Genomic DNA, 14893 nt, shown 5'->3' on the forward strand with positions numbered 1-14893 from the left:
TGGATATAAGGAGTGACTAAAATATATATATATTTAAATGATTTGTGATGATTATTAACGAGTAAAGTTGTATACAGGATGTGTGGCCGTGTGAGAAAATATTACTTTGGGCCCTAAGCGTTTAATGCAGCGAATCCTTCAATTTGTAAGTACATTACATCTTTCCTATCAACATTTTTCAACAAACAAACCTTCAGTATTCCATTCCTTCTCATTACTTTTGCGGTCACAATTTTGAAGTCCTCTGGGGGGGGGGGGATGTTTATATATATATATATATATATATATATATATTTGTGTGTCTCAGTATCATTAAAACACAATACTGTTTAGTATATTTCAATCATATAATCCTAACTCAAAAGGCTGAGAGACAATGGCTCTTTTCAATACGTGACAATTTTAGACCGTACCGCACTCCTTTCAGTACGTGAAAATTGTAGACCGTGACTTGCGCCTCGGAATCGACTTGTTAATTTAGCTAGCTTTTAAAAGTAGTTTTTTTTTTCTTGATTATGTTTATAAAATTGAAAGAAGAAAATGTATGTGACCGCCCGTGATGCCGGTACTCCAAAATGCTGCCAGTTTGAGTAACGAGCACAGTAACTCATTACCTTTCTCGTGAAAGTCACTTCTTCAGAGCAGCAATAGTTACTTATGGTCATTTCTGTTTCTCGCCGAGCAACTAAGTTACTTTTTCAAGGTAACTGTGGCAAGACTGGAGCACATGTTTGGATTTATTCTACAGGCCGTTTACCATACTGTTTGATTGCTTTTTACATTGTTTGCAATAAAGGTTTCACGCAAGAAAAAGAAAGAAAGCTGCAGCTTGCAGTCCTTTATATTGCAGCTTTGTTACTGCCAAACGATGACCTAATGAGCAGTGCTAGTCATTTCGTCATTTAGTTTTCTTACACATATGTGCTTTTGTAATGTATTTTATAAATTTGCTGGGTGAAATTGGTGAGGAAGGGTGTGCATAAGTTGGTTTGTTGATATGAGGGAGAAAGTTAGGGGCAAATGCGACTTCTCCTTGGTGGCAGCAGCTAGCTAGCTAGCATGTGGAGGGCGACGCAATCAAGCACGATTGAGCTTTTTTTTTTTTAAACCCGACTGGACATCGTCATACCCTTTATAGACGTACTCAAGGTGAACTAATTTGACCAGCAGGTTTATTTGCTACTGTGTGTTCAATGTTGTGCTCGAACGAGTATTTTTAACGGCAGATGAACCAAATCTCGTGTTTTATCAGTTTGAAGAGGAAACGCTGCTTCTTGGCTGTCAGTTGAAAGGTCTGAAACAACACATTTTCCTCTTTTGACACACTTCTGAACAAAATATTTTTTTCTAGCATTTGTATTATGTTTTTATGATAATAAAACATCCTATTTTTGATCCACCCAGCTCAACTAATTTGTATATAACAGTATTTTATTTCTCATATTTTGGCTGTTTTGCGCATCCCTTTTGCGGATACTCTGGTACCTGGGGGAAAAAGAAAAATATTTCTGAATAAATATTTTACAAGTAAAGTTAAATTTTATTTGAATACTCATTACATTTTAGTATTAGTGTTATCCCTGCTACATCGCGGTTCATGCAACACGGTCGCGCTATATTGCAGAAAGTTTTGTAAGTGTTATTACAGTTGTTCATCTATTTCATACTGTTTTCAATATTTTCATGTTATCCATTGAGCTTTCTCACTCTCCCCATATATTATGTTTGTATCGGTTTAAAGGTGTTTTTAAAGACCATAAAAAACGGGAGTGCAATAAATGCTATAAAAAATGGCTAGGATATTTCTATATTGTGGCTTTCACTTAGGGCCGGATTCTCCTGTTCGTGCGTAAGTCTGTATCTTATGGCTTGCGCGTTGGCAAAGTTTATTTTTAGCCTTGTCACACGTCTTTTGACGTAGTATTGGAAATATCCGACGGCCAATAACGTTATTTAAAAAACAAAAAACAAAAAAAAAACATGCAGGCGGTGTGGGACAGACAACACGTCTGAGATAGACAACTCTTAATGCCCAGATCAGACTACAAGACAGATTTGCTCTTTCACGATCGCATTATGTCAGACTACTGCAATAAAATCTTATATTCCGATACCACTGCAGCCCGTTTTTTACGATCATTGGGCTTTATCTTGTCAACTCAAATGCGACTGGATACACTCATTACCGTGGCGACGACAACAAGAGTGGATCGCGCTGACTTTGTATTATAAGGACAAAATGCGGAAAAACGTGTGTTGGTGGTCACCGGTGCTCTGGACAGGAGCGGACGTTCGTTTAAGGCTTGCTTGACGTATGTTCACATACTTTAAATACGATACGGCTCGCAAGCAGGCAACAAAACGTTATGTAGCCTAGCAAGCTAGTGGTACCACGAACGGTTGGACGTAAACATGCCGCTGTTCTGTTGAATCATGCGCTAAAGCTTCGGTGTGGGTGAAGTAATTTAATTGAATATAAATAAATGTAATTGCAGTAAGTTAGCACACATTATTTCTGTCATGTAAAGTTGGTTTGATCTGACTGATTAGAATACACGATCTGATTAGAGCAGTGATTTCCAACCTTTTTGGAGCCAAGGAACATATTTTGCAATTGAAAAATCTCACGGGACACCAACAAACAAAATTTCATAAAAAGGGGATAGATTAATTACTGTATGTACTTCCTGCCATCTAATAGAAGACCATTTATCATTTGTTCTGTCTGTCACTATGCCTCACTGGCATACATAGATGAACAAAGATACATTATCTATTGTAAATATGTTTTTTTGAGCAATTAAGTACACAAGTATATCCAGTAAATGAACAGGTCATTTAAATAGACACATTCCTCCATCTTGTGATAGGATCGGTGATCGGTTATCGTTTTTTTCAACTCGCTGATCGGTGATCGGCCCCAAAAATACTGATCGTGTAAAGCCTAATATATATATATATATATATACATATATATATATATATATATTCATTTTCCGTACCCCTTATCCTCACTTGGGGTTGCGGGCGTGCTGGAGCCTATCCCAGCTGACTCAGGGCGAGAGGCGGGGTACACCCTGAACTGATCGCCAGCTAATCGAAGGGCAGATATAAAAAAACAACCATTTGCACTCACATCAACACCTACGGGCAATTTAGAGTTTTCAATTAACCTTCCATGCATGTTTTTGGGATGTGGGAGGAAACCGAAGTACCCGGAGAAAACCCACGCAGGCACGGGGAGAACTCCACACAGGCGAGGGTGGATTTGAACCTGGGTCCTCAGAACAGTGAGGTAGATGTGCTAACCAGTCATCCACCGTCCCGCTACTAATAACTTAAAAATACGAAATTTCAATTTAAAATATGAAATTTCATAAAAATGTATGTCTAGATGATGTAAATTACCAATCCTACCTGAGGACCAGTTAACCACCGAGGGTGGTCCTCAAGGGCTTCTTGTGCTTCTTGGTGTGCACTTTTGAAAACCAGTTGTCCTACATATTGGTCTATCCATGGTTTTAGCTTGATGATGTCATTTCTGATGTGTCCTGTAGCTCACCTTTGTTTTCTCTTTCGCTAGATGCTCAAAGGATTTTAGTAAGAGTGTTGCGTGTATGTTGGGAGACGCAACTTCAGAGCATAATTACTACAAAATATTACTACAAAAAGGGCCAGAAAATGTCCTCCAATTCATAGAGTCATAAAGTCGCAAGTAGCGGCCACTCCTGGAGCTATATTGGTTGGAACTGTATTTCATCTTAATTTGTCTGTTTTACTATGTTAATATGACGGCTGTTGGAAAACTCACAACACTGTTATCCAGAGCTAACCATAATTAAATTCATCATCAGTTTCTCGTGAATCACATCCATGACAGATGTCAAAGAAAAGATGGAGAGCGATGACCAGCAGAATGAAAGGTAGAAAAGGTCTATTGGTGTCTGTAAAATGCTTTTATGGCAATAATGACCTGTGTAGAATTGAAAACTATCAAAATAGTACATCTATTGAAAAGGGGTTTCAATATGGAGCTACTATTATGTTTTTGTCTTCATAAAACAATAATGTAATGCACTTTGACAGGCTCTACGCAAAACAGTCTGTGGACAATGAGCCTCAATCATTCCCGAATACCTCAGGAGCTGAGTGCACCACAGAGGAGGAGGAAGCACTCATTAAGAACTATGAAACATTAGTACAGCTATTCAAACAGGTCTGGTTCTGTTCATAATCTGGATTTGGATTTGACTTGCCAAAAATGCTGTAAAGGGAATCTGATTAAAATAAAACATTTGTAATTTTTTTTTTAACTGTGTACAGAATAATGTCATTATGCACTGGCAGGCCACAATATTGTCAGTAATTGCACAGTTGCCCAATTTAGTGTTGATTTACAACAATAAATTTAAACCAAGAAGCTGTGTCCAAAATTGTATCTAACCAGATACCCTTTAGTTGATGATATGATCATTTCTGTATGTACAGTTCAAAACAATTGATTTCATCCCATTTTACAGATACTCTGACCGGCAACATCTTTACGACCATGCACAATAATTTGTATCAAAAATCTATACATATTAAGCATTTGTTAAGATAAATGGTCAGATTTAATTGACTGTCTGAGACATATCAATTTAACAATATATTTATTGTTTTGCATGCGCAGTTTTGACTAAAATTGTCAAAAAGCTATCAGCTATTTAAATTCAATTGATCTCATTAGTTTTTAGAAGTGGTCATAATACTGTGTGATCGATGTACAAATGTCTGAATGTGTTTCTCTATAAATCATGTCTGTACTGTGTGTTGTGTATTTGAAAAGGAGCGGTTGCATGTCATGGAAATGTGGCAGAAAGCAGCACAAGAGGTGGGACAATTCCAGGAGATCAACCACAAGGCTTTCAGTGACGGACAGCAGGCAGATGCTATGACACAGAAGTTGCAGGTTTAACATTGTTGTTAACATGCACCACAAAGCACATCTCCTACTTTAGTACTGTACATAAACTATCATGGAAAATAAGGGCAAGTGGTGCAGTGACCAACAAGAATCATAAGGTAGCATCTGTGAAAAAAAGTGTTTAAAAAAGTTTTTAAAAACCATACCGTAAGTATTTGCATTTCTTTAGTTAAGCAGTTGATAAGAATGCCATGGAGACCTTTAAATGAAAATTATGACGGAAAACCAACAATTTCCCCTTTCGTCACAGAATCAGCTCGTTCAATTCATACGGCAGTCATGCAAACTCAAAGAGATCAATCAGGAAGTGCAATTGGTAAGGAATAGTTGTAGTGTATAATTGACTGTGTCGACAGTGAGTGAATTTATTCTAGAGGAAGTGTATGGCAGTCGTGCATCTCTTGTCACACACAGACCAACAAGCATCTCCAGATGACAGAGAAAGAGCAGAATGACGAGATAGAGGAGCTACACAGCCAACTCAGGTAGCTAAATTATGGCTACCACCACTTGACAAATACTGTTCAACGTACCACTTCAAAACTGCAGCGTGGTTATATAATTGGTGGTTATACTTTAGAATGTAGACCATTACTCAAAGTTGTTTGTACAATATTCACAAAAGCAAGGTTGCACCTAATGTTCTGTGTGCCTTGTTGCAGAAAGACTAATTATGATCTGCGAACTGCCACAGACAAAATGGATGAAATGACCGAACAACTGGAATGTCTTGAGCATCAGCTCAAAAGAAAAGTGAATAAAGAAACATGTATTGTTCTTTTCTGACATTAAATGGACTTTGTTAGCTGACTTCAGTCAGAGCAAAATATTTATTAACAGGGCAAACGAAATGGAATTTGCTCAGTTTTAAGCAAGCATGCACGGGTCTCACAAGCTCATTATTACACATTTACAGTTTACATGATAAATATTATATATACACTTGAAAATAAACATTTAGTTTTAAGGTAAAAAACTAAATAAAAAATCATGTATTTACAAAAAATTAGAAAATTAGAGTTGCATACAATAATTGTTTCCAAGAAAATTACTAATTGTCAACTGCATGATTGCAATACAATGTTTTATCTTGTGGGGGAAATGCTGCATACAATTATGTTCTTTGTTGTGACTTGTCAACGTATCTAAATTTCCAAAGTTTTAATTGAACGGTTAGGAGGATGATGTAGCAGAGGCTCAGTGCCGTGGGGAAAAACAACTCCAACAGCTTCAGTCAATCATCAGACAGCAAGAAGTAACGTGAGCATGTAGCAAAGCGCTGCTCCCCCTGCAACATTTCATACCAGTTTCTCTCATCGAGGAAGCAATCATAAAATAGATTAATTCATTGGAGAGTCTAACATTGGTTCTCTGTGTTTATACCTGCTTAGACTAAAATCTGGGCCAGAAAATGCTTTGGAAGAACAAACTGTCTTGGAGACAAAGCTCGGTACCCTCCAGGCCCACTGTGCTCCCCTTGAACAGGACAAGTATGAGGGTCTGAATAAAGTCCACGGGTGTGTGCACGTGGCTGAGGCTTCGGTAATCCAGAAACATGATGTGGTTAAAGTCTGCCTTTGTCACTCTTTTACGCCAATGTATCCCCAATTAGTCTTTTTCCATTAACAAGATTTCCAATTTTAATAGTAGTTCAAGATTTCTCTTCTAAGCAGTGTTTGTGTGTGTTTTTTTTTTCTTTCAGGCCCGAGTAAGAGAGAGGCAAAAGACAGTGGATCTGGAGAACAAAGATAAGGCCATCCAACAGTTCATCCAGGAAGCTGCTGTTCGTGCCAGGAAGGAGGTGCATGTGGACTAAATTGTTTCTTACGTTAAAGAAAATAAAACTTGCAATGTTCTGTGAAATAACTTACTAACTTAAAAAAACATACAGAAAAGTCATTAATTAAAATCGGACATTACTTTCATAAAAAAAAAAAAAAAAAACTATTGAAAAGGCTCTTTCCTTCAATGTAATATTTTGTTGCAGAAACATTTGTGGCAATCAAATTATTTCTGTAACTGTCAATAAGACTTCTGCACCTGTCGACAGGTATTTTGACATACTCCTCATCAACAAACTGCTCCAGGTGTCCCAGGTTTGAAGAATTCCTTCAATAAGATTTGGATCAGGGCTCTCGACATAAAAGCACTCAGCTGCAGGTCATGGGTCCTCCAAAAGGATAAAAACCCATAACGTACAGTTAAAAACGCCCTTTGTAGTCTGGAGAGAGCACCCTTTAAACCTGAGACAGGTGGGGCAGTTAAGAGGAGTTGATCAATATATCTTTTTACAGGAGAAATCCTTTGATTGCAGTGATGGTTTCATCAGGCCACAATAGGGGGGTTTACATGGAGCCTTATATTCCACTTAGAATTCAAACCAAATGAAAATGCTTTATATAAGCACCTCAAGCAGGAATAAACAGGCCGAATCCGAATGCAATTTCATTTGGTTTCACAGGGGTGGAGTATTCCTTTTTCCCAAACCGATCAGAAGTAAATGTTCATCATGTAAACTGAATCGGAATGGAATGCGCATGCTCTGTCTTGACATAAATGTGTGGTGACGTCATCATTTGTATGGGACGGAGATCTTGTTTTTAACCACTTTAACTTTTTTTTTTTATCAAGCTGTTGCTTGAATTAAAGTGTAAAAAAAACTATTCCAACTACTGTGCTAAATGGACAAATGGCCATCTTGAATAATGGCGTGACGTTTACGTCTATGTGAGCATGTCAAGCGGCTTTTCCGATTAAATGTAGTTTAGATGTATACACCCGATTGGAATAAATCTCGTCACATGTAACCAGTTGACCAGAGATCTTCAATCGGCATGATTTCAATCTGAATGAGAAAAAGGTCACGCTATTAATAATCTGACAGTGAATCATGGCTTTCTATATTTACCAGATAGATAATGTGCGAGAGCAGTGCAACGTTGAAATCCAAGAAATAGTAGATGAGCTGTCCCATTTGCAAATGGTAAACCCCTTCAAGATGTCATTCACTCTACTCAGTTTGTATTCCAGTCTCTGTAGAACTAGACTAAAACCAGAGACCAGTATGTCTTTATTTTCCTTGTTGTGATTCTCTCCACTTTTCTCCAGGAGTGCACAATCAAAGAGTATCAGATTGAGAGGTGCAAGCATGAGAAAAAAGCTCTTGAGAAGGAATTGGAGAAGGTGAAGGAGAAGGCTTTGTGCTTGACCTCTGGCAAGTTTTTAAATTTTTGAGTTATGTGTTTTCCTTTAGGTGACTAAGCACCGGGCAGAGCAAGACCTTGGAAAAATAATTGCCCTTCACCAGAGGTGTCTAAATGCAGAGAGGATAAGAGACGACATGAGCGCCACTCTGCAAAGCACACAAAGCAAAGTAATGAAGTTTGAATCCGAGTAAGTCTTTTTTAATTTTTATTTTTGGTATTATTTTTTTTTATTCAACTGTTACAGCTTGCTTTGAAATCCATGACACCAAGGCAGTCATCGGCAGTGATTTTGATGTCCTATTCTCACATTTACAGCAGCAAAGAAGAGTTGTCTCGCAGCCAAGCGGAAATACAGCGTCTACAGAGCAGTTTGGCTGCAGCTTGGGAGGACTGTGACAATATCAGTGAGGAGCGACTCCAGCTACAACAGGAGAACTTGCAGCTCCACAGGGAGACGAATGAGCTGCAGAGAAGTACCTTGCTGATCCAAAATCAGGCTAAAAATCGGGTAATTCAAGTATTTTAAAGGAAAGATACAAAAACAAAAGAAAGAAAATGTCCCCTTACAACAGATTCACAGAGTAAAATATAGTCATCATAGTATAGTCATAGTCATACCTAGCTAGCTAACTGCACATCTCAGTTATTGGAAAACCGCTGATGCGTACAAAGACGCTCAGGTTTTTATATAGTGGGGCTTGGACTATAGTGGGGCTTGGGACTAAGTGCGTCACTGGGCTCCGTTTTAGCCATGGTAAAAAAAAAATCAAGAAAAACGTAATTGGTGACTAGCAGTTTAACGCTGAAGTGCCACAATTGAGTACTACATAGTTCTCTGCAGTAGAGGAAATTTTTAATTGGGGTAGGAAAGGGGTGGCAGCATGATCAGTTGAGCACTAACCCGATCCTTACAGCCTACATTATATGCAATAACAATTCTTAGCAATTACAATTTCAAAAACATTTTATTAGAAATATTTTACAGTCTACATTTCGTCACAGTCTTTCACAAAATCTATATTTTTCAGATATATTTAAAAGAGTTGGCATGGTGGGTGACTGGTTATCACATCCGCCTCACAGTTCTGAGGACCTGGGTTCAAATCCGGCCTCGTCTGTGTAGAGTTTGCATTTTCTCCCCGTGCCTGGATGGGTTTTCTCAGGGTACTCAGTTTTCCTCCCACATCCCAAAAACATGCATGCTAGGTAAAGTGAAGACTCTAAATTGTCCATAGGTATGAATGTGAGTGCAAATGGTTGCTTGTTTATATGTGCCCTGCAATTGGCTGGCAACCGTTCAGGGTGTACACCGCCTCCTGCACACAGTTAGCTGGGATAGGCTCCAGCAAACCCGCGACCCTAGTGAGGATAAGCGGTGTAGAAAATGGATGGATGATGGATGGATGGATATTCACAAAGATCTATATGCCAATTTTTATGATGGCGGTTAATGGTGGCCAGCAAAACATTTAACAAAAATACTAGGTCCAGTACCTTTGCATGCTTGCTCTTAATGCTGAGCACAGCCATTAGTCTCCTAACATTATTTTGTCTCGTCAGTTGTCTCCAGACGTTATACTTGTTTATTATACTGTATACTAACAGTGATTTATTTGCAATATTGCAAAAATTCCAGTCAAGTCAGGAACACAGGAACACTCCTAAAGGCAATGCAAGTATAGAGCCAAGTAACAAAAAAATAAAATAGTAATGGGAATGGGTTTCTTTTCGGCCACTTAGTGATACAGTACCCGGAGAAAAGTCAAACGCTCCACAGAAAAGTTTGAACCCAAGACCTCTGAACTGTGAGCCAGATGTGCTAGCAAGTGGGCCACAGTGGAGCTGCTTAGCCAGTCTCTCAGATATTGAAATGACACATTTTCTTTTCCTCTTTACATTGGTGGTTTTGTAAACACAATGTTTTGTTTTCTCTGAAAAAAACTAATATCTGCCTGTAGCATAAATGAAACCATGTTGATCGTACCAGTGATGGGCAGTGCATTTGGAACCTGGGTCTTCAGTGGGAATTTAAGTGACCCAATCAAGCCCTTAATATCACCAGTTTGATTTGATGTATGTAAACCTCTCCTGGAGCTATCACCTTATCATGGTGGAGGGCTTTGCACGTCCAAATGATCATGCAGAAGCTCGTAGGAGCTAAGTTGTCTGCAGCTTTATGCCCCTGGCAGGATGACCCATGGTAAACAGGTCCTAGGTGAGTAGGCAAAGGACCAGACAGAGCACGGCTAAAAGACCCCCTTTGACAAGTAAAATTATTGAATCGCAGTTTCCCTTGTCTGAACCGCGGGTCACCGGGGGCCCCCTCTGGAGCCAGGCCCGGAGGTAGGGCTCGATGGCAAGCGCCTGGTGGCCGGACCTGCACCCATGGGGCCGACACAGCCCAAAAAGGTAACGTGGGTTCCCCTTCCCCTGGGCTCACCACCTGTGACCTTTGTGGTCGTGTCATCGGACTTGCGGCTGCATGTTTTGGACACTGATGAAGAGAGAGGTCCACGTCGCCCACGTCCTGGGGTAGGCGGGGCACATTAAGTCCGAGTGGATCATGTTCCTCGCCTCCATTGTTGAGGCGGCCGACCGGAGCTGTGGCCATAAGGTGGTCAGTGCCTGTTGTGGCGGCAATCCTTGAACCTGCCGCTAGACACCAGCAGCAAGGGCTTTCAAACAGAAGGAGGAGTCCTATCGGGCCTTTTTGGCCTGTGGGACTCCGGAGGCAGCTGATGGGTTCCGACTGGCTTAGCGTAATGCAGCTTTGGTGGTCACTGAGGCAAAAACCCGGGTGTGGGAGGAGTTTGGGGAGGGCCATAGAAAATGACTTTTGGACGGCTTCAAGGAAATCCTGGTCCACCATCCGTTGTCTCAGGAGGGCGAAGCAGTGCACCGTCAACACTGTGTATAGTGGGGATGGAGCACTACTGACCTCAACTCGGAATGTTGTGAGTCAGTGGGCCGTATACTTCGAAGACCTCCTTAATTCTACATACACACCTTCCCAGGAGGAAGCAGAGTCTGGGAACTCTGTGGCGGGTTCCCCTATCTCTGGGATTAAGTCACTGAGGTGGTTAAAAAGTTCCTCGGTGCCAGGGCCCCGGGGGTGGATGAGAGCCGCACGGAGTTCCTAAAGGCTCTGGATATTGTAGGGCTGCCCTGGTTGAAAAAAGAAAGAAAAAAGGATATGAGTGTCTGTAATGCATTAAAGGACCTGGAGGGCAGGCAGGGCACAGGAGCACAGCCTCCCGTCCGGGAAACAGCACTGACGTACTGAATCCCGGTCCGACACCCGTATCCTCCCGACTCCACAACAGCCCCCAAGAAACCCTGAGAATGTTCGTGTGTGCCCGGATGCGACTAGTGAAAAAATATTTCGAGTGAATTGTGTGCTACGTGAGTGATTTAAGAGGCATGGCTCCTGCAGGCCGGGCCCATCCGGCGGGACAACCACAGAGAGAGGACGGCCACACCTAGCCCGCAGCACCGTCCCCCAGAAGCCCCCGTTCCACCCAACACCCACTAAATCCCAGAAAGTACGGGTGGTGGACCTGCTCCCAGACCAGGCAGCGACTAAACCCCACAGCAGGCCCCATGGCCTGCAGGGTGTCCTTTCCTCGTACAAATCAGTCTAAAGTGTGAGAAAGATAAAAAATTAAATAAATAATAAGAAAAAAGAAATAAAACAACATCATTAACAACAAAGAATACAGACCACAACATTTACAATATAATATTTTTAGTCAGATGGCACTGTAGAAAGGCAGAGGAATCAAAGATCTAGGTTTAGCATGTTGAAGACGGGTGACCAGCTATGTGTGTAATTATGTAATTACATTTTTTTTTTTGTTCTGCAAATATTTTTTTCTAATGCAATGTATGATGGGATTTAACCAGTGATTAATATTGAAAGATTGTTTATTTATCTAGTTGAGTAAAATTTTTTTCTTAGCGATTGCTAACCCAGCGACTATTGCTTATGAATATTTATTTGGGAGGTCAATTATGTTTCGTCACGAAGTATGCACAACTTTGGGGAAAGTGGAATTCTGCAGTTTAAAATATATTGCATAGATATATAACTGAAGTTCAAAAGCAGTGAAGTGGTGTGCATTCTCATATAGCATGAAAATAGGTGTCAGATATTTTTAGTGCATTGCATGCATATTTTAGATGAAGATAAGCCCATTTTATGCTTTGTGTATTGAGTAAAGTATTCTATGGAGCACTTTATATTGCATAAGCAGTACATTTGTATTTTTTGTCATCCTAAACTTATTGTAGTCAGTGATAGTCTAGTGGTGCATTCGCCTGACTTCAGTGCAGGCAGCGTGGGTTCAGTTCCCACTCAGTGACGGTGTGAATGTGAGCGCGAGTGGTTGTATGTGTCTACATGTGCCCTGCGACTGACCGGCGACCAGTTCAGCGTGTAGTTCGCTCTTCGCCCAAAGTCAGCTGGGATAGGCTCAAGTACCCCGCGACCCTGAACAGGATAAGCGGTATTGAGAATGGATGGATGAATAAACGTATTGTTACATATCTGTATCCAGTAATTAGAGTCAGCAGCATTTTGTAATTGGTAAGTGAATCGATTTTGTACATGAGGTTAATTTATAAACCTCTGAGAGTTTTTCCTTTTTCTTTGTAGGATAAGCGTCACTATTTGCTTAATAAACTCCAGCGGTTGAAGATTGTTCTGAAGTGTTGGGATCTTTGTTTGATTGCTGTTTTTAATTTTATTGTATTTCCCGCCTCTTATTTGAAATTCTTGGAACAATTCGTCACGTGTCATAAAAAATATTATTGTTAAATAGTTATTGGTCGTCAATTGCAAATTGTTCAAATGTGCTAAAACAGAGTTTTGTAGTTCATTTTGAAATCTGGATTGTACCTGATTGGGGAGAGAATACTGTGTACCTAGACCTAGACCATACCTATACCGTAATTGAGATTCTGCAGCATCTAGACTTTTCCACCAAGCCGTTAAGGTGGTAGCGATTATTGGCTTCTTGAAACAATTATGGCGTTTGAGACTTGTAGAAATAAATGGGAGTTTTGAGAGTTCAACGTTATTCCAGTCAATCTGTTTCAATTCTAGGCAAGACTGATGATCCTTATTGTGGTGCATCCATTTGATGAGGTATTGTAATTGGTTAGCTAAATAATCGTGTTTAAAGTTGGGAGCATTTAGGACTCCCTCCTGTTTAATTTATCTAAAGAGTGGATTATACTTTGAATCAAAAATTATAATTGGCAGAATCTAAGGTTTGGAACCATTTTAATATGGGTTGAAATGGAATTATTGAGAATAAGCAGTTTATTTGAGATAAGATTTTCGTTTTTATTGTAGCTATTCTTCCCAGGAGTGATACAGGTAATTTATTCCAGTGTTTTAAATCAGATGAGATTTTGGTGTGTAATTTTGACTGGTTAGCTCTGTGAGTTTTGGCGAAAAATTAATACCTAAGTACTTAATGTTTCCTATAGGAATGGGGTAATCTGGGAGCAGGATTCCACAAAGTTTGCTGTTATTGGGAGTATTGTGGATTTTGTCCAATTGATAATGATTTGATGATCGTAAAAATGTCTTAGTGAGATTAAAGACGGCTTGAAGAGATGGCTTGGGTTTTTGTAAATAAAGAAGAGTATGATCCACATACAAATTGATTTTGTGTTTTGCCACTGGCGAGCAGATACTGCACCATTTAATATTAGCACTCTGACGTATAGCGGTTGCAAGTAGTCCGATGACTATTGCAAGTAGAATTGTTGAAAGTGGGCATCTTTTTCTGGTTCGTCTTTGTAGAGTAAACCTTGTGATGTGATCCTGTTCGTGGTTACTGTCGCTTTTGGCGAGTTGTATAATGCTGCTATCCAATGTATAAATGAGTCTCTAAAGCCAAACTTGCGATGTACTGAAAATAGGAAAGACCAGTTAAATTTATCGAAAGCTTTCTCTGCATCATGTGACACGATGATTTATGTTAGATATTTACTTACTTATCACGACCATTAACATATACTTATCACGACCATTTAATGTGGCATTTTGCCATACCAACTGTTTCTCGTATTTTTGATAGTAAACCTCAGTAAACGTGAAATATGAATTAAAATGGTCCTTGCATTCCTGAGTTCCAGACGTTTTTTTCTGCCGAGACGCCTGAAATCAAGTCATTCAAACTTCTAAAGCTTAGCGAAGATCTCCGCCTTCCGTTTCCACTCCCAAGCCAGCGCTGTCAACATACAGTAACAAACACGTGTGCTCTCACAAGTGGGTCTTCTACACGGAGGCAACCGATCAGAGGAAATGAGACGGTCTTAGCCAAATATGGACAAAGCGGATACAAAACTGGGTCAAACAGAAGTAGCTGTCAGAGGGGCCTTTTCTGGAAACTCGTATGACAAAACCAAGGTGTTTTTTTTTTGTTGTTTTTTTTAATCAAATTGACACTTTTTTACTAAGTCCATGTTAGAGAGTCACTCTATGGAGGTCTAAATAGCCAAAATATGAGACCTTTAATGAAACCTGTCTGGTCATAGTGGAATACCTGTTCAAGTGTTGCTGCAAGGGCTTTCAATATAATCTTGATATCTTCATTAATCAGGTTGGTTTTAGTAGTAATCTGATTGCAGCTGTGTTCATATGGCTACTAATTTGACCTTTATCTTTTATCTCCTTGACTGTTCTGAAAAATAGAGGCGCTAGTGTTGA

At 39.9% G+C, this 14893-nt stretch overlaps 1 protein-coding gene across 8 annotated transcripts in view; it reads left to right on the forward strand.

The window, feature by feature from the left end:
- Positions 1-66: 66 nt before the first annotated feature.
- Positions 67-14893, forward strand: part of LOC133404656 (sodium channel and clathrin linker 1-like) — a 20620-nt gene continuing 5793 nt past the window's right edge. For 2 of the 8 annotated variants that reach the window (XM_061680760.1, XM_061680762.1), the window contains exons 1-10: positions 4054-4216; positions 4829-4951; positions 5217-5282; positions 5381-5451; positions 6358-6508; positions 6669-6767; positions 7878-7949; positions 8075-8149; positions 8220-8359; positions 8488-8680. In XM_061680760.1, the coding sequence (XP_061536744.1) occupies positions 4073-4216; positions 4829-4951; positions 5217-5282; positions 5381-5451; positions 6358-6508; positions 6669-6767; positions 7878-7949; positions 8075-8149; positions 8220-8359; positions 8488-8680 (1134 nt within the window). In that variant the 5' untranslated portion in view covers positions 4054-4072. Of the gene's footprint in view, positions 146-1097; positions 1150-1252; positions 1293-3854; positions 3924-4053; positions 4217-4828; positions 4952-5216; positions 5283-5380; positions 5452-5628; positions 5720-6143; positions 6227-6357; positions 6509-6668; positions 6768-7877; positions 7950-8074; positions 8150-8219; positions 8360-8487; positions 8681-14893 lie in introns of those variants that run through there. The other 6 variants (XM_061680765.1, XM_061680768.1, XM_061680767.1 and 3 more) reach the window with 6 other exon arrangements.

Source organism: Phycodurus eques, chromosome 6 (genome assembly GCF_024500275.1).
Source record: "Phycodurus eques isolate BA_2022a chromosome 6, UOR_Pequ_1.1, whole genome shotgun sequence".
Lineage (NCBI taxonomy): Eukaryota > Metazoa > Chordata > Actinopteri > Syngnathiformes > Syngnathidae > Phycodurus > Phycodurus eques.